At 46.4% G+C, this 23,928-nt stretch overlaps 1 protein-coding gene across 3 annotated transcripts in view; it reads left to right on the top strand.

Annotated features, from left to right (window-relative positions):
• ABTB3 (ankyrin repeat and BTB domain containing 3) overlaps positions 1-23,928 on the top strand; it is a 316,107-nt gene that overhangs the window by 199,069 nt on the left and 93,110 nt on the right. For all 3 annotated transcript variants that reach the window (XM_047786462.1, XM_047786461.1, XM_047786463.1), the window contains exon 3: positions 8,023-8,227. In XM_047786462.1, the coding sequence (XP_047642418.1) occupies positions 8,023-8,227 (205 nt within the window). The remainder of the gene's footprint in view (positions 1-8,022; positions 8,228-23,928) is intronic.

Raw genomic sequence — 23,928 nt, 5'->3', positions numbered from 1 at the left:
TCGCCAAAGGGCCTTTGCACGTCCTGTTCCTTCTGCCTGGAAAGCTTTTCCCTTGATATTTACAGAGCTCTTCCCTGACTTCATTTAGGCCTCTGCTCAAATGTCACCTCCTCAGAGAGGTCCTCCTGTGACAGCCCCACTCACTTAACCCTCCCCCCACCACTCCTCACTATACGCACTTCCTGCTTTAATTTTTTCATGGCACTTCACACCACCTGACATACTCTTTGTTTATTGTCTGTCCACCCCACCAAGATTGTAAACGTCACAAGAGCCACCACTTTTTTTAAAACATCACCACTTGAAGCCCCCATACCTGGAACAATGTCCAACACACAGTAGGATTCAGTACATATTTGATGCATGAATGGTAACTTCCCTGCTGGACCCAGAGCTCAGTCTTCTGTTCTCCATCCCTGTTCCTCCAGCTCTGCCTCTCCTCCAAAACAAATCTCCTCTCATTACTTGATACCAATGACCTGGGTTATATGTGGCCTTTTCTTTCTTTCTTGTTCTAGGGGGAGAGGTTCAGTGAGGCGAGTTCAACCACAGTTTATGATGCTGGAGAGGGCCTTAATTTCCCCATCTGTGCTGTGTGGCCTAGAGCAAGTGCCTTGATCACTCTGATCCCCAGTTTTACCATCTGTGAAAAGAGGGTGATGATACCTCGTGCCCCCGGGGTTATGGGAAGTTTTGAAAAGATACTGTCGTGGTAGCGGACCATAGATGAAATGAAGAACGAGGAAAGAACTGAAGGTGCTGTCACAGCACAGGTTTCTGCAAAAGGAGCCTCTCATTGGAATGTGTGGCCCTTTATCCCAGGGGGATCACATGGGCGTGCAGGAAGTCAGCTTAGCGGAAGCTGCCCTGATAGCCAGGGTCAGGAAGGTTAGGGCAGCGTTTCCCAAAGGGGAAGCATGGAAGATGATGGGAAGCGATACACAAACACTGTCTATTTTTAATTGCTCTGAATGTTTATGGATCCTATAAAAAATAATGGCTTTCCTTTCATGGCATTGTTATGAAGTTTCCTTTTCAAATGAATTTATTGTGTGAAAGAATGAGCCAATTTAACACACACACAAAAAAAATGTTAAGGAAGTAAATTATACCTGCCACACACAGATAGGTGAAAATTCATGATGGTGACTCTCAAATGGCTGCCATTTGGGAAAGCTGGTTATCATTAAGTCGATTCTTGAGTAGGTTCCCAAAACCAAACTCCAGCCACCCAAACTCAGGGCAGCTGGTGACAGTGGCTTTGTGGTTTGGGGTCCATGAAGCTGACAGGTGAATCATCAGATGGCACATGCATAGCGCAGGATTAGAAGTGGAGCTAGGAATGGCAGACTCCCTGTGCCTGTGCCAGTTCCATCTCCTATGGTCAGCCCTCATCCGAAGCCTCCCTCAGGCTTCCGATCTGGAGACTGGGATCGAACCCATGATGATAGTGGTGATGACAGTGAAGATAGAAAGGACGGTGATGAAAACAGCGACAGTGGTCATGATGACGGCAAGACGACGATGATGGTGGCGGTCGTGATGGTGGAATTGCTGGTGATGATGGAATTGCTGGTGATGGTGGAATTGCTGGTGATGATGGAATTGCTGGTGATGATGGAATTGCTGGTGATGGTGGAATTGCTGGTGATGGTGGAATTGCTGGTGATGGTGGAATTGCTGGTGATGATGGAATTGCTGGTGATGGTGGAATTGCTGGTGATGATGGAATTGCTGGTGATGATGGAATTGCTGGTGATGGTGGAATTGCTGGTGATGGTGGAATTGCTGGTGATGGTGGAATTGCTGGTGATGGTGGAATTGCTGGTGATGGTGGAATTGCTGGTGATGGTGGAATTGCTGGTGATGGTGGAATTGCTGGTGATGATGGAATTGCTGGTGATGGTGGAATTGCTGGTGATGGTGGAATTGCTGGTGATGGTGGAATTGCTGGTGATGGTGGAATTGCTGGTGATGGTGGAATTGCTGGTGATGGTGGAATTGCTGGTGATGGTGGAATTGCTGGTGATGGTGGAATTGCTGGTGATGATGGAATTGCTGGTGATGGTGGAATTGCTGGTGATGATGGAATTGCTGGTGATGACCACACACATGATGCTGGTAGAGATGACAGTGGTGGTCACGGTGATGAAACAGACGAGGACAATGAAGTTGATCCAAAGAAAAAGAAAGAGGGCGGAATATTTATTAAACACTCACAATGGGTCAGACCCTATTCCAAATGTTTTAAGTGATTTATAGGATTGTTTCATTTACTACGGAATTCAGTGCTATTATTACATTTTTTCAAACGAAGAAACCAGTGCTAATTACTTTACTTATTTATTTATTTTTGCCATTTCTAGGGCCGCACACGTGCCATATGGAGGTTCCCAGGCTAGGGGTCGAATTGGAGTTGTAGCCACAGCAACGCCAGATCCGAGCCAACTCTGTGACCTACACCACAGCTCATGGCAACGCCGGATCCTTAACCCACTGAGCGAGGCCAGGGATCAAACCTGCAACCTCATGGTTCCTAGCTGGATTCGATAACCACTGAACCACGATGGGAACTCCGTCCAATGCTAATTACTTTATACGTGTTATCAATTTAATCCACACAACAAAATTCACAAAGGTCATAGTCATTCCCGTATACAGAGGAGAAGCAAACACACCCAAGGTCATGCAGCTAGTCGGTGGCAGGCTGAAGAATCAGACTCAGCCAGTCTGACTCCAGGGAGCTTGTCCCTAACCACTATACTACACTGCTCCTCGAGGAACAGGACAATGAATGAGTCGTGGTCTCTGCCTGTGAACTTCAGTGGGGGAAGCAGATGTGTGACATTTTAAAACATGTCTGAGTTAAACAAGTGTCGTGTTAGACTTTACTAGCAGGTATTGTAGGTGTACAGAAAGGGAGATTGATTCTGACTAGGGGCATCTTGGAGGGCTCCATGGAAGAAGTGGCATTTGATCACAGCCTTGAAGGTCTTCAGGAGGTGAGAGGATGAAGGGGAGGGCACCATCAGGTGCTAAAACAACAAAAACAAAAGCAGGGAACCTGGAATTACAGGGTGAGCTGAAGGATACTCTGAAGAGATGGTTGGCTCAACCAAGACCAAAGCCTTCCCAAGATCTCGGGGAATTGGAGGGGTGGTACAGGAGCCCAAAACGTGGACCCTCTGCTCTTTTCCACTCTCTTCTGATTTTTACCTTGAGCTTTCTTATGAGTGCTTTCAAGAAAGACCGATGGAAAGATGAGTGTACCCTAACCTGACCCTAGATGGAAGGTACAAGAAAATAAAGCCCACCTCGGTAAGCTTATTATTCTGATAATACCACGTAGCACATGCCGTAATCCAAAATTCGGAAACGACAGAAAACTTGGACGGGAATGTTACCCACAATCCCACTAGACAGAGAAATCCTTGGTCAACATTTTGCTTTTTTTTTTTTTTTTTTGGTATTTACTCCGCGCATCTTTTTTTAATAACATAATCCTAATCACATTGTATGCAGTTTTGAATTTCACTTTCTTTTCCACTTACCCTTTTAACACAAAGAGTTTTTTCATTTATTGCAGCTCTGGGTAAACATTTTTAGTAACTGCCCAAATTTATTCTTTTAGCACATACCAGAGTTTATTTAACCATGCTCTGATTTTCAGATGTTGTGTCTTTGTCACATTTTGGCTCCTGTAAATGAGGTTTGAGTGAAAATCCTTGTGCGTGAAGATTTTGCTGTACTTTGGATTCTGTATTAGGACAGAGTCCCAGAAATGGAATTACCGAATCAAGGGTAAGGACTGTTCCCAAACACCTTGGCCACATGATGCTAAATTGCCCCATCGTGGATCTGAAGCTGGCCACAGCTACAGCAGTCTGTCTCTGAAAGAAGGACTCAGGTCAGGGTAGGGTGACAAGCACAGGCATTAGAGTCCAACAGGCCAGGTTGAGAATCTTGCCTCTGCCTTGTGACCTTAAGCCTTGGTTTCCTTTTCTGTAAAACAGAATTTCTCAACCTGGGCATTATTGACGTTTGGGCTAAATTGTTTATTGTGGGGGCTGCTCTATACATTGTAGGATGTTTTGCAGCATCTCTAACCATTAGATGCAGTAGCAGCCCCCCAGATGTGACACCAGAAATGTTCCCAGATATTGCCCCTGGGAGGTAAAAGTCACCCTGGTTGCAGATCTGCTGTGAAGCTGAAAAAATATAAGGCAAACACTATAGAGCCTTGTGAAGATTAGAAGCAGTGCACGGGAGGTGCTTTTTCACAGTGCCTGGTACAAAGTAGGTGCTCGGTGAATGGCAGCTGGGACTGCTATTCACACGGAACCGTGGTTCTTCACGTTCTCCATCTGCAGGTGGTCTTGGGATCTTCTCTGCCCACCTACCTCTAAAAGAGAATTTCCTTCTTTGATTCTTTTTTGAGTTTCTCGCATATATTTTCCTGCTGTGGGAAATGGGGAGAAGGAGGATCAGGCTCAAGGTGAGACTTGGTAAGAGGCAGAGGGGTGTCAGGAAGCAATACCCCCTCCCCTGCTATCTGTTAAACCTCTGCATTGCTGTCCAGATATTAAGCTTAATGGGTTGTAATCTGGTCAGGTCATCTTGATGAGGTCTTAGGACTCTGGCAACATGAAAGTTTCCTTTCCTCAGACAACCCCGAACAGAAATAGTGGCCACCTGGAATCCTGTTTCAAGAAGGATTTTAAGGCTGTATCTATGCTCTGCTCAGTGGATAAGAGCTCTGTGATTGATTAAGCATGTCTGCTGTGGACGTGGAAGGAAAAGGGTAATATTTGCCATTTCTGCCTTCAGCTGAAACCTCATCTCTATAGTCTGACTCCCACAAGTGGAGTGAATAGTCCTCTTGCCAATCTTCTTTTGAGGAAGTGGCCCATCCCTCAGACAGGAAATAAGAACCTAAAAGGCAGGCTTTGGGCCTTCGGAGGAGAAGCTCCTGCCTCTTACTGAGCTTTACTTTCTTGGATTTGGATTTTAGGTACAGTGTCCTGTTAAAATGTACGGCTGGATGGCAGAGAACTGGCTCTGCAGGCCTAGTTTCATCTGGGCAATGAGGGATTGGGAATGGGGGAGACAGTCCCCTTCCCCGCCAGGGCTAGAATGGGGGGTTAAATTCCAGTAGCAGTTGATGTTTCAGTCAGAAGTCTGAAGGCAGAATTCCTTCCTCTTTGGGGTCCTCTATCTTTTCTCCTCAGGCCTTCCTTCAACTGATTGGATGAGGCCCACCCACATTATGGAGGGTAATCTGCTTTACTCAAAATCGACTGATTTTTGTTTATTTTGTTTTGCTTTGTTTTTTGCTTTTTAGGGCCACACCCACAGCATATGGAAGTTCCCAGGCTAGGGGTTGAATTGGAGCTACAGCCACTGGCCTATACCACAGCCACAGCAACACCAGATCTGAGCTGTATCTGTGACCTACACCACAGCTCGTGGCAATGCTGGATCCTTAACCCACTGAGCGAGACCAGGGATCAGACCCGCATCCTCATGGTTACTAGTTGGATTCGTTTCCACTGTGCTACAACGGGAACTCCAAAATCTACTGATTTAAATGTTAATCACGTCTATAAAAGAGCTTCACAGCACCGTCTAGACTAGCATTTGACCAGCCAGCTGGGCACTAAAGCTTAGCCCAGTTAATGTATAAAATTAACCATCACAGATGCCTTAGATAAGTGTCTCCCCAGGTGTGCAACATCTCCCCTGTGCATGAGATGATTTCAAGTGGGACGGGGCAGAGTCTTAAATAGCATTGGTCATGGAGTGATTCTTTTAAATTCCGGTTTAATGTTAATTGCTTAAAGAAGGAAGGCTCCACTTGATATGAGCCCCTAACAATTCTCTCACTTGTTATTTATAACAAAAGAAAGCCGGACCAAAATTCAGCCATAAATTAATTACACCATTTTTTTTCATCTAATTAACTTTTACGATGACCTTTTGTTTATGGCAAATGATACTGATTTTCCATTTATGGAATGGAAAATAATGTTTCCTTTTTATTTTATTTATTTATTTTTTGTCTTTTTGCCTTTTCTAGGGCTGCTCCGAGGCATATGGAGGTTCCCAGGCTAGGGGTCTAATCGGAGCTGTAGCCACCACCCTATACCACAGCCACGGCAACACCAGATCCAAGCCACATCTGTGACCTACACCACAACTCCCAGCAACGCTGGATCCTTAACCCACTGAGCGAGGCCAGGGATCGAACCTGCAACCTCATGGTTCCTAGTCAGATTCGTTAACCACTGCGTCACGACGGGAACTCCCAATGTTTCCTTTTTAGATACATGGACTTTAAAAAACAGAGTGAGTCCATTGAAAATTAAGTGAATAATAGTACAGGTGGTGCTTGGGACGGAGCCACACTCATGAAGGTTCACTTACAAACAACCCAAGTTTGGGAAACACCATCTTAGCCAAGAAAAGACTGGGCTTTGGGTCCACCCAGCCTCGCAGAGAAAGAGCTTCCCTCCAAGGCCACCTAGGAGCACACAGGTTTTGTGATTAAGGAGAAGGCTGCTTTCTCTGTGAGAAAACACAAGACCGGAGTGTTCTCAGGGTTTGCCAATGCTGAGTAAAACATGCCTCTCAAGGAGCATGTTTGTTTATATTTTTTTTAATTTTTATTTTATTTATTTTTTTTAAATTACTCAGTGACTTCTCTTACATTTATTGTTGTACAACAATCATCACAACCAAATTTTATAGCATTTCCTCAAGGAGCATGTTTAAGTGCAAGGATTCTGTATATACACACTCCTGTATAAAATAAATGATTAATGAGAACCTACCGTATGGCACAGGAAAATCTACTCAATAGCTGGTAATAACCTATATGGGAAAAAATAACAGATGCATTTATATGTATGACAGATTCCCTTTGCTGTACACCTGAAACGAATCCAACATTGTTGGTCAACTATACTCCAATAAAAATTTAATGAAAAAACAGAAAATAAAGCTGCCATAAATAAGTAAAATCTGAACACCAGAACAATTTACCCAATAACAAAATACGATCAACTCAATATCCTCCTGATTATATGATTGTGTTCAATAAACGTTTTTGAATGAAAAACGACTGAATAAATGAACAAAAAGTTTTTTTTTAAAAAGGTATGGATTCTCGATCCAGAGTGCCTGGGTTCAAAACCTGGCTCTGCCACTCATGGCTCTGCAGCCTTGACAAATTACTTAATCTCTTTGGCCTTCTTTTTCCTCATCTATAAAATGGGTTTATAAAGTTGCCTACTTCATAGGGTGTTGTGAAAATTAAATGAATTAAAGTACTTGGAAATGTGCTATTGCATCGTAAGTGTCACTTGGGACTGGGTTGCTGTTGCTGGGAACAATTGACAAAGAAGAAGAATATGTGACACCATGCACCAAATGCCGTAACAAAGGAAGTACAGTGTGATATTAGACACAGAGGAGTCGGGGAGAGACTCCAGGATGGTTTTGTGGAGACATTAATGTATAAGCTGATACCTGGAGGATCTGTAGGAATTAGCCTGGAGAAGAGGAGAGAGAGAGAATGTTCTGGAGAGAGGGAACGGTATATGCACAGGCTCAGAGTCAAGAGATTATAAAGTCTGTTCTTGTGGCCACAAGGAAGACAGTACTGGTTACAGCAGAGGATGTGATAGAGGGTGTGTCCCAAGGTGAGGGAGGCTGGAAGCCAGGGGCTTTCTGTGCCTCGTTGGGAACAATGGGTTCCAGAAGAGCGGGACTGGAATTATCTCAGTAGCCCCCTCGGTGGTTGAAGCAGCACCCCAAACCTGGTAAGGCCTTGACCGTTGGGTGATGAATGAACAGATGCTTTCCTCTCTGCTCGAGGTGTGGGCCTGGAGGTCCCATGGGAGCACTCCATTGAGTGAGAGAGAATGAGAGAATCCCAGAGTCAGAATCTCTGCAGAGATCTCCGGGCACATCTCTGCGAGTCTTGGCTGCCTGAAGGATCTGAAATCTTACTTCTGTCCACAGGTGACCTGGTGTCCCGAGCAATGCATCACCTGCAGCCCCTCAACGCCAAGCACCATGGCAACGGCACCCCCCTACACCACAAGCAGGGGGCGCTCTACTGGGAGCCGGAGGCCCTGTACACCCTCTGCTATTTCATGCACTGCCCACAGATGGAATGGGAAAATCCCAACGTGGAGCCCTCCAAAGTCAACCTCCAGGTGGAAAGGTAAGTCTCGTCTTGGCATTGGTTGGCCAAAGAGAGAAGCTCCCTTCTGGCCAATACCACCTTGTGATGAGTGGGTACCACCTCCAGGGTGGTGCCGGAGTTGGGGAGGGGAGGGATGCTGGAGGTCAGAACTGCCCAGTTTCCAGAACCTCACAGGAGGTGTCTAGATAGGAATCATGTGCCCTGCGGGGGCGTATCTGAGACCTGGATGAGATATTTGAAATGGATTTTCATAGGGCTTATCCAGTGGGGGGTAAAGCAGCCTGGCTCAGAAGGGTGGGTCTGCACATTCGGAGGGAGAAGGGTCTCTGCCACGCGGGGGTCTTCCTTGCAAAGGCAGCTTTGGCGGATGCCAGCTCTTTGGGTGGGAGATGTCTTATCTTCATTTCATCCTGGCTGCCCTGGGGACTCCAGGCGGAAACCAGCACACCTGCTCAGCAAGAAATGGGCCTCTCGGGTCTCGGGTGGGCGGGAGACAGCACAGCTGTTCCAGTGAAGCAGAATCCTCCCGGCAGGGAAGGAAAGGAGGGTTTCCAGGAAGAGGAAACTCCCTCTGACCCCAGCTTGTGCTGCTCCTCTGTCCACCTCCCTGAGCCTCAGCCTCCTCATCTGTCAGCCAGCAGCTGCACTAAGTGGTTGCCAGGCTCCCCTCCTACCTGGAAAACCCCAAGATTCCCAGTGTGTCACCATTCAGGCCCTTCCTCCCATATAACTACTGCAGAAGTGACCCTGTTTATCAAGAGCAGTTAAAAGAGCAGGCTCTGTGATCCAGACTGCTGGGTTCAAATCCAGGCTCTTCCAGTTGAAAGCCAGGGTGTCTTGGGAAAGTGCCTTTAACCTCTCTGGGCCTCAGTTTCTTCAACCACAAAACAGGGCTACTAAGAATACATCCTTCATTAGGGCTGTTTGAAGATCGAACACATTGAACCGTGTCCTGCATGCAGTAAGTGCTCAATAAGTGTCCCCTCGTGTTACTGTTGTTGTAGATCTTATCCACACACAGCTGAACAACTCCCAGTTTGGGCTCAGTGCCCTTTCCTTTTCTCTGTTCAATGGTTCCAAGTGGTTTTGAAATGCTCATTCGAGGCCATGTTTCTGCCAGGATGGATTGAGCTTAATTGGGCTCCGAAACCATGTCTCTTGGCTTTCAGTTAAGAGGATGGAGCGTGGGTGAGACAAAAGTTGCCTCTTTTTTTTTCCCCCCCAAGAATCCCAAGTGAGCATCAATATTTCATTCCAGTCTGGAACTAACTTAATCAGAAGATTACATCATCTGCTCTCCAGGCCAAATCTGCGGGTACCCTGTGCCTATATTTTCATGTGCCAGACATGCCCAAAGTGGAGAGGTGGCAACATGCCCATGGTCCCTGGGCAGAAAACCACCTCAGTGAGACACACTAAAACTTTGCTTTCTGTGCATAAGAATCGTAATGGCTGACAGGACGGAAACCATTGGCCTGGCCCTTTAAAGATACCTAGTTCTTCAGCCCCCACCCCATCCCCATAGCCTGTACAACAGGGCAGTTTCTCTGACTCACGTTCTTCATATACTCTTCAATGCCTGCCTCTACATAGCTGATCCCCTCTCCATCACACACACACACACACACACACACACACGTCTATCTATTGCCTGTGAGCTTTGTGAAGGCACAGAACACATCTCTTTGGTTATCACTTCACACCTAATGCCATGCTCAACATCTGGTCTTTATCACAAAGGCAATAAATATTTGTAAAATGAGGCGTTCCCACTGCGGCACCGCGGGTTAAGGGTCTAGCATTGCCACAGCTGTGGTATAGTTCACAGCTGCAGCTCAGATTTGATCCCTGGCCCAGGACTTTCATATGCCAGGGGTGCAGCAAAGTAAAAAAAAAAAAGTGTAGAATGAAAGCGTGGACAGATCCATTGATCCAGCTGCCTATGGACCCTTTCCATCGGGAGTGCTCACAACCACCTCGAAACGAAAGCCGGCATCTTTCTCCCCAAATCGGCAGTTCCTCCTTTCTCTCCAGTCTCCACGAATGGCATCGCCATCAACCCAGAAAACTGGGACTCCCCCCACACTCCTTCTTCTCCCTCCCTCTTTCCTGCAGCCAGCTGCTCAGTCAGCAGATCTCACTGATTCTCCGTCTGTGCATCCCCCATTTCTCTATGCTTTCCTCCCCAGATCACTGCCTCTGCATGGTTCAAGCCCTCACTCCCTCTTACTGCCATTACTGCATTTGATTCCTAAATGGCCTCCTTAGATGTAAGGCTTAATATTCTCTGAGCAGCTCCATCCTCATGGCCACTAGACTGAAACGTCTAAAATATAAATCTCATCCTATGACACACTCCCTGACCCCCACTCAACACAGTTGCATGCTTCCCATTACATTTTCTGCTATGCAGTTTCCATCTTCCCTCCTGGAATCGATTTCAGAATTCAGAGTGTCATTGAAGTGGCTGTAAGTCTAAGGAGACCATCTAAGGATTCCAAACCTTCTGAGATAAGTTTTAAAGAGGCATGAGCCACAAAGGAGAAGAGAGTAAAAGAACGTGTCCCAGAATTTGTCAGGAGTCCATTATCTCAGTCTTTTCATGCCTTCTTGATTGAATTTTCAGGAGACAACACAAAACAGAAAGAACTTGGCTTTTTTTTTTTTTTTTTGAATTCTGATCATTTTGGTCCTCTGGAAAGAGTACAGATTTGGGAGTCAGATCAAACTTTAGGCTGTATCCCAGCTCTGCTGTTTCTGGTTCTGAGACCTTGAACAAGTCATTTCACCCGTTGAAACTCTTCTCTTCAACTGTAAAATGAAAACAAGACCAGCCACCTGGGATTGGGTGTAAGCAATTGTAGACATCCAGTGCCATAGCTGGCACAAAGGGAGCTCCCCTTATCTCCCAAAAAGTAGCTGCTTCTTTTTCTTTTTCTTTGTTTGCATCTAAAATGCTATTATCTTTGTCCCTGAAGCTTGCGAGTGTGATTCCTTCTAGATGAAAAGCTCTTTCTTTCCCCTTCTGTGATAGAACAGGTGTTGGTGATTATTAGCATCTGAAAGCACACAAAAGGGCTTCAGAGGAGCCAGGGCTCTGTTTTCAGTCAAGTGTTTACACCAGCTTGGAACCCAAATTTACAAACAAAACATTTCCGGTGGGAGGTAGGATTTTAATTTGGACCTGTTTTCTCTCTCTCTGTCTGTCCCCTTTTCTCCCCTAAATCAAACAGCATTTCCTCCACTCTGTATCTCTGTGCTGGCAAAGTCAAGCAAGGCCGAGGTACTTAGGAGGTTTTCCATAGACTGCAAGTTCTTCGGGAACAGGCGCTCAGGATTATGTACTTTTGTCCAAGCCAAGCAAAAAGCCTGGGACATATTTGTTGACTGAAACACGGGTTGTTTTGTACCTCAAACCATCCCTGCTTGTCAGAAGAGCCTTTCTTGGCTGGAGTATTTGGAACGAGGCCTCCGTAGAACCATTTTACTCTTTCATGTGGGCACAGCTTTCCAGCTGCTACATTTGTTTTGGATAGCTTCATTTTTCATTGTGGGGTTTTTGAAGAAGCTCAGTGCCAGTATGAAATTTCTGTAGTTTTAAGTTGTTCCAGAACTTTGGCTACTAATTTTTGAGCTTCTGAAATCTTTCAGGTCCCCCAGATACTAAAAAAAAAAAAAAAAAAAAAAAGCCACCTCTGATAAATTTTGTAAGATTATGATTAGGCTCTATTTATTTCCCAAATAGTAATGATAAATGTAAAGCCTTCATTTTAAGAGCAGGGGCCACGTAAGGCTATTGCTTTTTAATAGAATTATCTTAAATCTATGACAAGATTTTCCTGCCCTATGTCATTACTAGAAATATTGGTGATTTTTCCTAGATGTGTTTGGCTGTGAATGATTTCAGTATTTGTTAGCACAACATTTTCAAAGAGTAGGATAAATAGGACTATTTTGTTGCCTGGAGTCACTGGTAGTGCCTGAGAGAAACAGTAATCAGATTCACCTAGAAGACTAGACCATTAGGTAGTTCTGTCCTTCCCGAGTCTCATGGAAAACAAGCCAGAATTTACACCTGGGCAGTGGCAGCTTTCATCCCTTTCGTAAGCAGAGCTGTGCAAATAGAGGCGGCCAAGTGCCTACCAGGGAAATCTCAGCTACAGACATGAGTATACAATCCCCAATCCCCAACAAGATGAGGACAACTAAATTCGAGAAACAGAACAGTCTTAACAAACAGAAGAATTTACACTTGAGGAAATAGAGTTAATGAAGCAACTATAACAGACGTTAGAAGCTAATGGTCCCCAAATACAGCTTCCCCAAAAAAACCCTACCAAATCTCACCCCAGCCCATCAATACGTGACAAGTGATATCCAAATATTAACACACTCCAACGGACATACCCAGAGTTAATGCGAAATTTCTAGCATTCTAGTTATAACTCTTCCCTATTCTTTCCTGTGAAGGAATGTATATCAGAGCCCAAATGAGCAGAGGGATCCTTGATACCTACAGCACTACTAGGAGGAATGGTTAGTTGCAAAATTTGAGCTCGCTTAAAGCAGAAAGAAAGCCTCTGGCAGGCCCCATATAGGCAGAGGGTTAACAAATCCTTCTCCCCACTACATGAGAATTTGACCTTGGGTTAATTCTCTGGCTCTGTTCCCCTGGAAACCTGATAAAAATTGCAACATCAACTGTGTTACTAAGCAACATTGCTTATGGTCAAAATGACCCCATATTGGTAAATTAGATCTGGCCTTGTAATAGTGTAAACACTGGGTAAATATCCAGAGCTTTGGGCTTCCTTGAACTCATTGGCAGTATCCCTTGCAGAGAACCTGTTTCTATGGCGTTTTTACAAGAGACATTGGGGTTTATAAAGCAGGGCAGTCCCCATAACCACCCAAATGAACCTCATCTCCTTGCACCTGAGTTGGGCAGAAGATAACTCCAGGACAACTGGGTGCCACCAAAAGAAGCATCTGATGTTGTCCTGCAGGGCAAGTGTAGCCTAGGAGAGTCCCATGTGTCTAAATGTTTAGTAGCACTTAAGATTTCCCGCAGATATTGAAGCTAGAGAAACAGGCTTCAAAGCCATACAACGTAGCACAGTGCCCAGGTTGCATCCCAGGGCTGCTCTGGCCAAGACCTCACAGCCACAGACACTGGAACTCACACTACTAATGCTGGGCACTGAACACTCCCAGCAGGACCTCTGTCACCATTATTCCTTAAAGCAGAATGTATCTGCCACCACCCCTGTCATGGTCCACTTATGTCACACCACTTGCTTCCAAATCAGTGGAGGCTGGATCATATGCCTGCACCCTAGTTGCAAGGGTGTCTGGGAAGGTGAATTTCTACACCTTGTTGAACCATGGGCTAATAACATAGGAAATTCTCCACAGAGGTCATCACACTAGGGTCATCAGTGGCTATGAGCACCCAAAAAAAGTTAAGTTGACCAATGCCTACTATACTCGCCTACTCGACTTTTCTTGTTTCGTTTTGTTTGTTTGTTTTTTGTAAAGAACATGCAAGTGAATCATTTGCACAGCTCAGCACTTTTGACCAATATGAGCCACACAGCTCATAACTGATTGGCATCCACGCCACAGTTAATACTCCCCAACATGAGGACTCCTTGGGTTGACACACTAGGAACCTCAACAACAAGAAGGAGGAGACAGGAGGGCTGTTTGTTCCTAGCATCCTAAGCTGGGATGAATGCCTTTTCCCCCAGAAAGAATTGCTACTTTCTCCTCTTCCTAAGGGTGGTGGTCACATCGGGCACAAAAGTCCCCTCAAATGTCCATCCAGTGCTAGTGGGTCCCAGAGAAATTCGGAGTCAGTGGATGAATGGGGACATGTGAGAGTGGGAGAACCACACATTAGACCTGTTTTCTGCAGGGCCATGTGGGCTTTTGTGGGCTAGCCTGGAATTCCAACCATTATATACATGGTTCTAATGAAAAAAAAAATGCATCTTGAAGTCTAAATAATTAACTTAAGAAACAAAATTTTAAAGCATGATCTATTTGTGACATGAGCATTGCTACAATTTATTTCATCTGGCCAGGATGAAAGCAACTCTAATCCCAGTATTTTTCAAACTGTAGGTTATAGCCCATTAATGGGCCATTAAATCAAAGCAATGTAGAGATTGGCCAACTATACCCATAGGCCAAGCCTGGCCCACTGCCTGTTTTGATAAAGTTATATTGGAACGCAGCATACCCACTTGTTTACATATTATTTATGGCTGCTTTTGCACTTGTGGTTAGTTGTTATAGAAACCAAATGGTCCACAAGGCCGAAAATACTATTTAGCCCTTTTCTTGAAAAAGTAGCTAACTCTAGATGCTATGGGATGTAACCTGCATTTTTAAAAAATTAAGTAAAATTGAATAAAAAAATATCAGTGTAGGGAGTACCCATTGTGGCTCAGTGGAAACTAACCTGACTGGTATCTGTGAGGACACGGGTTTGATCCCTGGCCCCACTCAGTGGGTTAAGTGTTGCCGTGAGCTGTGGTATAGGTCACAGATGCAGCTCTGATCTGGCATTGCTGTGGCTGTGGCATAGGCAGCAGCTGCAGGTCCAATTCAACCCCTGGCCTGGGAACCCCCATATGCTATACATGCAGCCTGTCCTTATTTCATTGTGGATAGGCTATGGTTTAAAGAAGTAATAATATTGGAAAACCTCATCCCTAACCTCTAGAATCGTTTTATAATCTACATGAATGTTTACAGGATATAAAACTAATACACTTATTAAATAAAATATGGTAAGTACTCGAAAACGATAAACTTTTAATCACCCATAGTCTCCATATCCAGGAATAAGACCATATGGTCTTGAGACCATATGGGATATTTCCTTCCAATCTTAGTTTTCTGTGTATATTCAAAAGTTTTTTGGTTGCTTCACAAAATAAGGACCCTATAGTGCATGCAGTTTTGCTGATTTATTTCATCGAATGGCCTTCAGAAGCATGATTGTTCTATGGACTGTTCCATCAGTAGTCACAGGATTTAAAGTCAAGAGAGGGAGTTCCCTGGTGGTCTAATGGTCAGGACTTGGTGATTTCACTCCTGCAGCCTGGCTTCAATCCCTGGTCTGGGAACTGAGATTCTGCATCATGCCATGTGCAGCAGTGGCAAAAAAAATTAAACCTTTCAATTTTTTTAAAAAAAGGCAAGGGAGAGCTGGGAACAGGCCTGTCAAACATGCTTCATGTTGAAGGTGATAAAACTGAGACCTGGAGGGATGAATAGACTTGACTGGAGTCATAAGCACATTTTCAGTAGATTTACAAGGCAGTGCCTCAGTGCCTTGGCACATGCTTTGCCCTCTTCCTGGACCACCGCCTCCCCTCTGCTTCAGCATCTCATGACGCCCATCAGTTCATCCCTCGAGACTCATTTTAGGCATCACATCCTCCAAGAACCCTTCCCTACCACCTCAATCAGCACTGACCGTCCAGAGCCTTGCTCGATGGCTAGTATATAGTAAGTGCTCAATAAATGTTTGCAGAACTGATTCCGAAACCTATGTGTTCTGGCTCCAAAGAGCCGTGTTGCCAGTGTCAACTCCAGCAGCCCCCAGATTGGCACTGGCTCTTCTGCCCACATGTTCCAGGCCTCAGTTTCCTTAGCTGTACACAAAAAATAATTATTCCTACTTCGTGGAGCTCTTTTGATGACTAATGAACTAACTTACCTAAGTGCCACACATAGTCACTGCCAGCAGGTGATCCATGAATGGCAGGGATTATTATTTTCTTCCTTAAGCCAGTTTGACCTCTTCTTCGCTATTATAAGAGATTTGGATCCACACTTAGCATGTGGCAGGTCCCACTCTACATACTTTATGTGTATTGACTGATTCAGTATTCACAGTAACCCATGAGGCAGGAGCTGGCCTCCCCTCTCCCCATTTCACAGATAAAGAAACCAAGGTACAGTAAGGTTGAGCAAGCTGCACATTTGGGCAGGTCTGGGAGTATCAAAAACATCAAATAAATGCTGGCTGGCTCGAGGGAAGGAAGCTAGACGCTAAGGGAACAGAGTGCATACCGTGGGGGCAGGAAGATGAGAGATCAGAAAGAAAGACCTTGTTCTGAAGAGGTTTTGGATGCAGCAACAAATTAGACAGGGAAGACAGTGGCGAGACCTGCCAGAGTGTCAGGGCTTTCGCTACAAGCAGTGAGGAGCTAGAAGTGATTCTGAGAAGGGAGGTGAGGAGACCAGAACTGTGTCTGACACCTCAGGAGCCCTCCCCTGACAGAGGCATAACGATGCCTAAAGGACGGTAATGAACGCTGGATAAGCACCTGCTATGTGCCATGCGCCATGTCCGCTACTTTACCTAGGGTTGAATTTAACCCTTCTACTCAGCCTGTGAGGCAGAAATGCTTTCACCTACAGATGAGACGATTAAGTCTAGTTGCTGCTAGTGGGAAAATTGCTATTTGGAAGTTTTTTAGGTCATGCTAAGGACCTTCATGGCACATTAGTTATATCTCTGGATATGTTTATTCTGAGGCCAGAATGCCTGAGTTAATATCCTGGTTCTAACACGTATGAGCTCTGTGACCTTGAAGAAGTTCCTTAACCACTCTGAGCCTCAGTTTTCTTATCTGAAAAATGGGAGCTGTCCTAGAAGCTGCTTCAGAGGGCTGTTGTGAAGCTAGTATCTGTTAATAGGTAGGAGGCACTTAAAATGCAGCACCCATCAGGCTCCTTATAGATACTGGCCATTATTAATCTCATTGTCATGGTGCTTATAACCTAGATGCATACTACAGCAGGGCTTCTCAAGTGTTAAAGTGCATTTGAATCCCCTGGGATCTCATTAAAATGCAGATCCTATTCCTTTGGTCTGGGGTGGGGCCTGAAATGCTTCATTTCTAACAAGCTCCCAGGTGGTGCTGAAGCGGCCGGTCCACGGAGCCCACTGTGAATAACAAGATGTTGTCGTTTGGGGGTGTTTGTCATTCATTTCCCCAACCCCCATTTTAATTTACCTAAGGGCGAGAAACAAGCCTTTTTGGTGATGTTTGTCTCTCTGGGAGACCTTAAGCACATGACAGGCGCCTAATACATGTTTCCGAGGCTTTGGGGTCTGAGTCGAGCCTTGCAGGGATCTCCATGCCCTTACCCCGTAAGATGCTGGAGCCCTCCGCAATCTGCCGAAATGAAGAGATTCCAGAGGTCAGTTGCGGGCAGCCTGCAGAACTCTCAGGCTTTGCAGCCGCGGCAAAGGGGAGGCGCTGAGCATCCAAAGATAATGATCATCTTCCACCTAACAAGGTGGCCAGCGCCTCTAAAGAGGCTCAGGGTTAGCAAATTAGCCACAAGCATGCAGGAGAAAGGTGAGGCAAGATTTGACAGGTGTGCTCCCTAGGGAGAGGCATCAGGGCAGGTCCTAAACCACACCAGCGCCAGGGCTGCTAAACACCTCCAGCCCCATGGGCTTGTCAAACAACTAACGCTCGGTTGCCGGGAGGTCCCCCCCCACCCCCCACCCCCCGCCACCCCAGCACCCAGCCAAGGGGGGAGCAGTTGCTCCCAACCACATGTAACAAGCTCAGGGGCTCAAGTTTGAAAAGCAACCCCCTCTCCCAACATGCAAGGTTCATGTGATTACATGCGTGCACTACACCTGTTCATTTCAACATCCGGGTGTTTTCTGAATCCCCCTTACCTGGCTGTCACAGCAGTCTGGTCTTGTCTGACACCAACTTCTCTTTATTTTATGGGAAAAGAAAGGAAAACCTTTCCTCCGTGACACAAAGACAAAGGAACTAGCTTGGCCTGGTCCAGTACAGGAACCACCAGCCACGGGAAGCTGTTGAACTTTAAATGAATTTAAATGAAATGAAGCCAGAACTTCAGTTCCTGAGTACAGCTGGCGCCTTTGCAAATGCTCCATGGCTAAGATGCAGCTAGTGGTTCCTCTGTTGGATACTGTAGGGTGAGCAATTTTCTAACATCAGGGCAACTTCTGTCGGATGTCACTGGACAGAGACGCGATGCAGGTGGTGTCTCCTTCTTAGGAAGAAGAGCCCACGGTAATCAGCACTCCTGAAGCAGTAAGGTACGAAGTGTGGAGACGGGGGACCAGATCACCTGCTGAAGCATTTTTCCTTTTTCTTGTTTTGATTCTCTTAGAGCTGAGTTCTGCGTTTTTAAAGTAGCCATCGTCATCATTATCACCACCACCAAATAGTACCAAGTATTTATGACACGCCAGGTCTTAATAAGTGCATTAGCCACTGGGTCCTCAGAAGAATCCTACGAGTGTAGTAGCACCATCTTATACTATTGCTATCTCTCTCTTCTTCTGAGGCTCTTCAGGCTCAGAGAGGTTGTGTGACTTGCCTGGGTCACACAGCTAGTGGGGGGCAGAGCTGGGATGCAAAGATAGGAGGCTCGGTCCAGCGTTTACTCTGTCAACCGGGTGCCGTGCCACGGGGATGAGAAAGCTGTTGGCCGTAAGAGGGTGGGCACAGGAGACCCTGCAAAGGATAAAAGCCTGGAAATCCCTCAGGAGGGACATTCCTGTTTTAATGGGGTTCCTCCACCTCTTCCCTTTTCCTTCTAGTATTTTCCCTGGACTAGGTCTTAATAAGTATCATGAATGTAAATAGTATCATGAAAATCAAATCACTTCATCTGATGAGATAACTGTTTAAAACCTTCAGAAACATGTTTACCTCCTGAAATTGCTGCTTATGTAGATATAGAACCTACCTCTTAAATCTTTTTTCTTTTTTTAAGTCTTTTTAGGGCCGCACCCGAGGCACATGGAGGTTCCCAGGCTAGGGGTTGAATTGGAGCTGTAGCTACAGGCCTACACCACAGCCACAGCAATGCCAGATCTGAGCCGCATCTGAGACCTATTATACCACAGCTCATGGCTACGCCAGATCCCCAACCCACCGAGCAAGGATCGAACCTGCATCCCCATGGATGCTAGTCAGAATCGTTTCCACTGAGCCGATGGGAACTCCCTACCTCTTAAATCATTATCAGTGGAGTTCCCATTGTGGCTCAGCAAGTTAAGAGCTCAAGATAGTACCCGTGAGAATGCGGGTTTGATCCCTCGTCTCAAACTCAGGGCTAAGGATCCAGCGTTATTGCAAACGGGTGTAGATTGTGGATGCAGCTCGGATTGCTGTGGCTGTGGCGTAGGCCTGCAGCTGCAGCTCCGATTGGACCCCTAGGCTGGGAACTTCCATATGTTGCAGGTGCTATTATTAAAAAAAAAAAATTACTTCAGTGCTACTTGAGCTTTTCAGTTTTTATTGTACTTCTTGATATTGTTAATTACTTGTTTTATTTACTCTTGGACTTTTTATGCAGTTGTTCATGCTTCATTTGTTCTTTGCACAAGCCTCAAGGGCCTGTTCTAAGCATAATAACGATAAGAGCTCCTGTTCATCAGATCCTTATGTGGGCCGGGCACCAGTAAATTCACTTTACATGAATTAACTCATGTATGCCTCATAGTGACACTGAGAGGGAGGTATGGTTACTGTCACCCCCAGGTTATAGATGGGGAAAGTGAGGCAGAGGATCAACAACCCGCCCAAGTTCACAGGGCTCAGCAGTGGCCCCTTGCTGGAGGGCTGGGGGGATGGGGACCTCTCAGGACTCCTGCCCTGAGCAGCTTATTTATCATCAAAGAAAGAAAGTGCCAGAAGTCAGAAGGGAGGTACAGATAAATTGCTGAGGGGGCTTAGGGAAGGCAGAGTTTGAGTCAGACTTTGAGGGATGGATGAGGTCTTGGAGTTCCCTGGTGGCCTAGCAGTTCAGGATCCAGCAATGCTACTGCTGTGGCATGGGTTCGATCCCTGGCCCAGAACTTCCACATGCCATGGGCTTGGCCAAAAAAAAAAAAAAAGATGGCTAAGGTCAAGTGTTCTAGGTAGGAGAAGCTGCAGGCAAAGGCTCTGAGGGAAGCAGGTACCGTAGACCAGCTGTGTTAGATGAGCTGCCAGGCTGAGCTTCAGCTGGTTTGCAGAAGTGCAGATGTTTCGCCAGTTGTTACACTGCTGAAATACTTCTCCATGGGTTGGTTAAAAGCTGCTGCCCCACATGTCCACCCTACCCCTCTGGCCGCCGTGTCCTGCCATCCAGCAGCAGCCGCTGGGCGGCTGGCCCCGCAGAGGGTCCTGTCTGCCTCAAGCCCCTAGGAGGTAGGTGGTGCTGGGCCTCCCCCACAGTCAAGGATTTAGAAAATGCTCTCTGAGTTGAAAATCTATGGGAGAAAACTACCTCCTGCAGGTGGTGACGGGCCTGTGTTCCTTCAACAGTGGGATTAGGGTAGAGGTTTGGACAAAGCGAGAAGCGTGAGCAAAATGCAAATGCCTCCGAGACTCAGCTGGATCCTCACTTCTGTGGAAGCTTTTCACCCCCTGCCTGCAGCCCCCGTGAAGGCCTCTGTGAATAAGGAGAACAACCCTTGAGTGCCAGCGTGAGCCAGCCCCTGTGATGAGCTGTGCAGGTTACCCCGCTTAAATGTCCCAGTCACCCTCTGAGATACTGTTCTCTGCCCATTTTACATATGAGGAGAATGAGGCTTAGAGAAGTCCAAGGACTGAGCCAAGGTCACACAGCTAAGCTAGTCCGTGGCTGGGCCAGAGGCTGAGCCCAAGCACTGTGATTCCAGAGCCTGTGTCCTCTTGACCCATCCTGTGTGGCCCTGATCATCGCTCTGGCATCATTTGCTTCCAGATGTCTGTGTTCGCTGCCAGGCTCTGAGCTCCTCGCTGGCAGGCCTTGGGCTTTGATCATCTCTTGGTCTCTCTGGCAGCTAGCCAGGCCTGGCACAGAGTGCCCAGGGATCTAAAGATCAATCTGAGGGCATGGCAGCAGGAGGACGGAGCAGGGGTGACGTAGGGACCAGTTGGCAGGTTCCTGCAAAGGTCCCAAGAGAGGTGACAAGTGCCTGGCTTGACAGAGTGCCCCCTCTTTGTCCCCCGGGGAGAGACGGCAGCAGTGGCCTCCTTTCATTGCTAGATGGTCCTGAAAGCTACATTAGCCTCCTTGGATTTTTTGGTTCTTTCTCATCTGCTTAGAACTGGCAGGCCTTTGCCTGCCCTGTGTCAGGGGCCTCCAGCTCTGCATGTGAATGTCCTGAACGGGAAAAACATGTTTAAAGAATATTGGCAAAAAATTAGCCCTTGAAGCTGCCTAGTGCAAACTGAAAGCTGGCCCTGGATGACAAGGGCTGGGGGTGGCCCGAGTGCTGAGAGCCAAAAGTCCTGCGGAGGGAGAGAGAGAAAGAAAGGCAGACAGAGAGAGAGAGAGAGAGAGAGAGGAAGAACATTCTCTGGGTCCAGCCCGCTTTCACACCATCTGCCCCTGTGTCAGATTTGTCCTCTTTTCTTAGCCTTTCAGAAATAGTGATATTGACAGCTGCCAGCACATAGCTGGCGTTCACAAGTTATGGAAAATAACCCAGGCAATAAATCTGGTCATTTGCCCTGAGCCACACAGCATCGGGGCTGCCTTTTCATTCCTCAAAGTCTGACTTCCCAGACGAAGCCTGCACCTGTCTCTGTGTGTCCCAGTCCACAGTTCCCCAGTTTCATTGATTTAATCACATTCTTCCCTTCATCCATTTTGCTGTCCTCATGGACTGCATATGTTCACAACTACAAACAGGTGCCATAACTACACATTTTTATGTGATCATATCTTTTTACTGAAAAGGTATATACACTCATACTGGGGGGGCCGCACCTGCAGCATGTGGAAGTTCCTGGGCCAGGGATCGAACCCATGTCTCACTTGTGACCTGCGCCACAGCTGCAGTGATGCCAGATCCTTAACCCACGACACCACACAGGAACTTCCTATGCTCATTTTTTTTTTTTTAATTTTAGAAAATACAGAAAAATGTAAGAAAGAAAATTAAAATTATCTACAATTCCACTACCCAGAGGTAGCCAACATGATTATTCAGTATATTTTCTTCTCTTTCTTTTTAAAGACAAATTGGGCTTTTTAAAATAGTTGTCCTGTGTATATATATCTTTTTTTATTTCGCTTACTGGAGTGCCATAAGCATTATCCTGGCATGACTGCACAACATTCATAAACATCATTTTTAATGACTGCAAAATATTCCATCTTGTGAAGGCGCCATAATTTGCCTAATGGTTCCCAGTTTGCTGGTCATTTGGGTTGTTTCCAGGGTGTGAATTGCTGTTCTTTTAAAACTGCCCACAGTGGCATGACTAAAACACCAAAGCAGAGGAAACGGATAATCAAAAGAGTAGTCTGTCTGGAGCAGAGCAACAGAGGGGTTAATTGATGAGGCCTCTGATGGCCCATGTGAGGAAGAAATTGCAAAAGAAGGAGAGCCTTGGGGCCTGGGCTTCCCCAGCCCAATCCTGAGCTGCTGCTTTTTCTAGGACGTAAGGCCTTGTGGGAAACGTCAGGAGTGGCACCACCCAGCCTGCAGGGTTTTCTGCCACAATCAGGATCAGAATCTCCTGGAGTGAGCGCTTCACAGTTTCCTGGGGACACGTGCAGTCTCCCTGGATTCTGGAAGTAGGAAGACCAGTCAGGGTTGCTTTTTACAACTTAAGAGACTGACTTGAGAAAAGCTGTGAGATTTGCCCCAAGCTGTGCAGTGAGGGGTCAAATTGAAAGACTGCTCTTGGAGTTCCCGACGTGGCTCAGCGGTTAAGGAATCGGACTGGCATCCATGAGGACGCAGGTGTGATCCCTGGCCTTGCTCAGCAGGTTAAGGATCTGGCGTGGCTATGGCTGTGGCGTAGGCCGGTGGCTACAGCTCTGATTTGACCCCTAGCCTGGGAAACTCCATATGCTGCGGGTGTGGCCCTAAAAAGCAAAAAAAAAAGAAAAAAAGAGAAAGGCTGCTCTAGGGATCCCTGGAAATCCCCTTCCCCCCTCCTTCCCGCATTGCTTCTAGAATAGAGAAGACTCTCCTGGCATCCTCAGAAAGCAAGTTTTGAGCTGGTACTGCGTACCAAGTTCATTGCAAGAGCTGAGGAAGTCACGATTCCAGGAATCGTTTGTTTGAAGGTCGTATTTGTTTATAATTCTGGATTTGAAGGGTTTGCTCTGTTTTTAGGTTTTCCCTGTGGATAAGAGACATTGCCCAGGAAAGCTTTCTCAGTTTTTCCAAATTGGCATGAGGAATTCTGTCAAGATGTAGCAGATCAGGTTCAGGCTTGCCCAGATTTAGGCAGGGGTGTGCTGGCAAAAGAAGGTGCATCTTTTCCCAGGCATTGTTCTCACTGGAAAGTTCAAACGCCAAGGTTGAATCTAGCCCTGCTGGTGGCCCTTTGTCACACTGCTCTCTACAAGTTCCTTACACAGAACCCCACCCCTCAGAGGCTGTTCCTCAGTCCCTTATGGCAAGAGGGTATGGAAGGAACATTTTGGGGGGCTGGGAGAAAGAAACCCTAAATAGGCAAAACCAAGGACCACCGACTCTTACTGAGTGCAGATTCCACTGCTTCCAGAATCCTCCCCTGGAGGCCCTGTCCCTCTTCAGACCCCAGAGCCCTTTACAAAAACATCCCACAAGGCACTTCCCGTGGTCAGCCTTGCATCGTGGCTGTCCGCCCTGCCTTCCGTCACGTCCACCTCATGCTCCAATCCACCAATCAGAAGTCACGATCTAACTAGTTTGCAAGGATAATTAAGGACAAACAGACATGGCA

Source organism: Phacochoerus africanus, chromosome 7, assembly GCF_016906955.1.
Source record: "Phacochoerus africanus isolate WHEZ1 chromosome 7, ROS_Pafr_v1, whole genome shotgun sequence".
Taxonomy (NCBI): Eukaryota; Metazoa; Chordata; class Mammalia; order Artiodactyla; family Suidae; genus Phacochoerus; species Phacochoerus africanus.
This window is presented reverse-complemented; position numbering and strand designations above follow the sequence as displayed.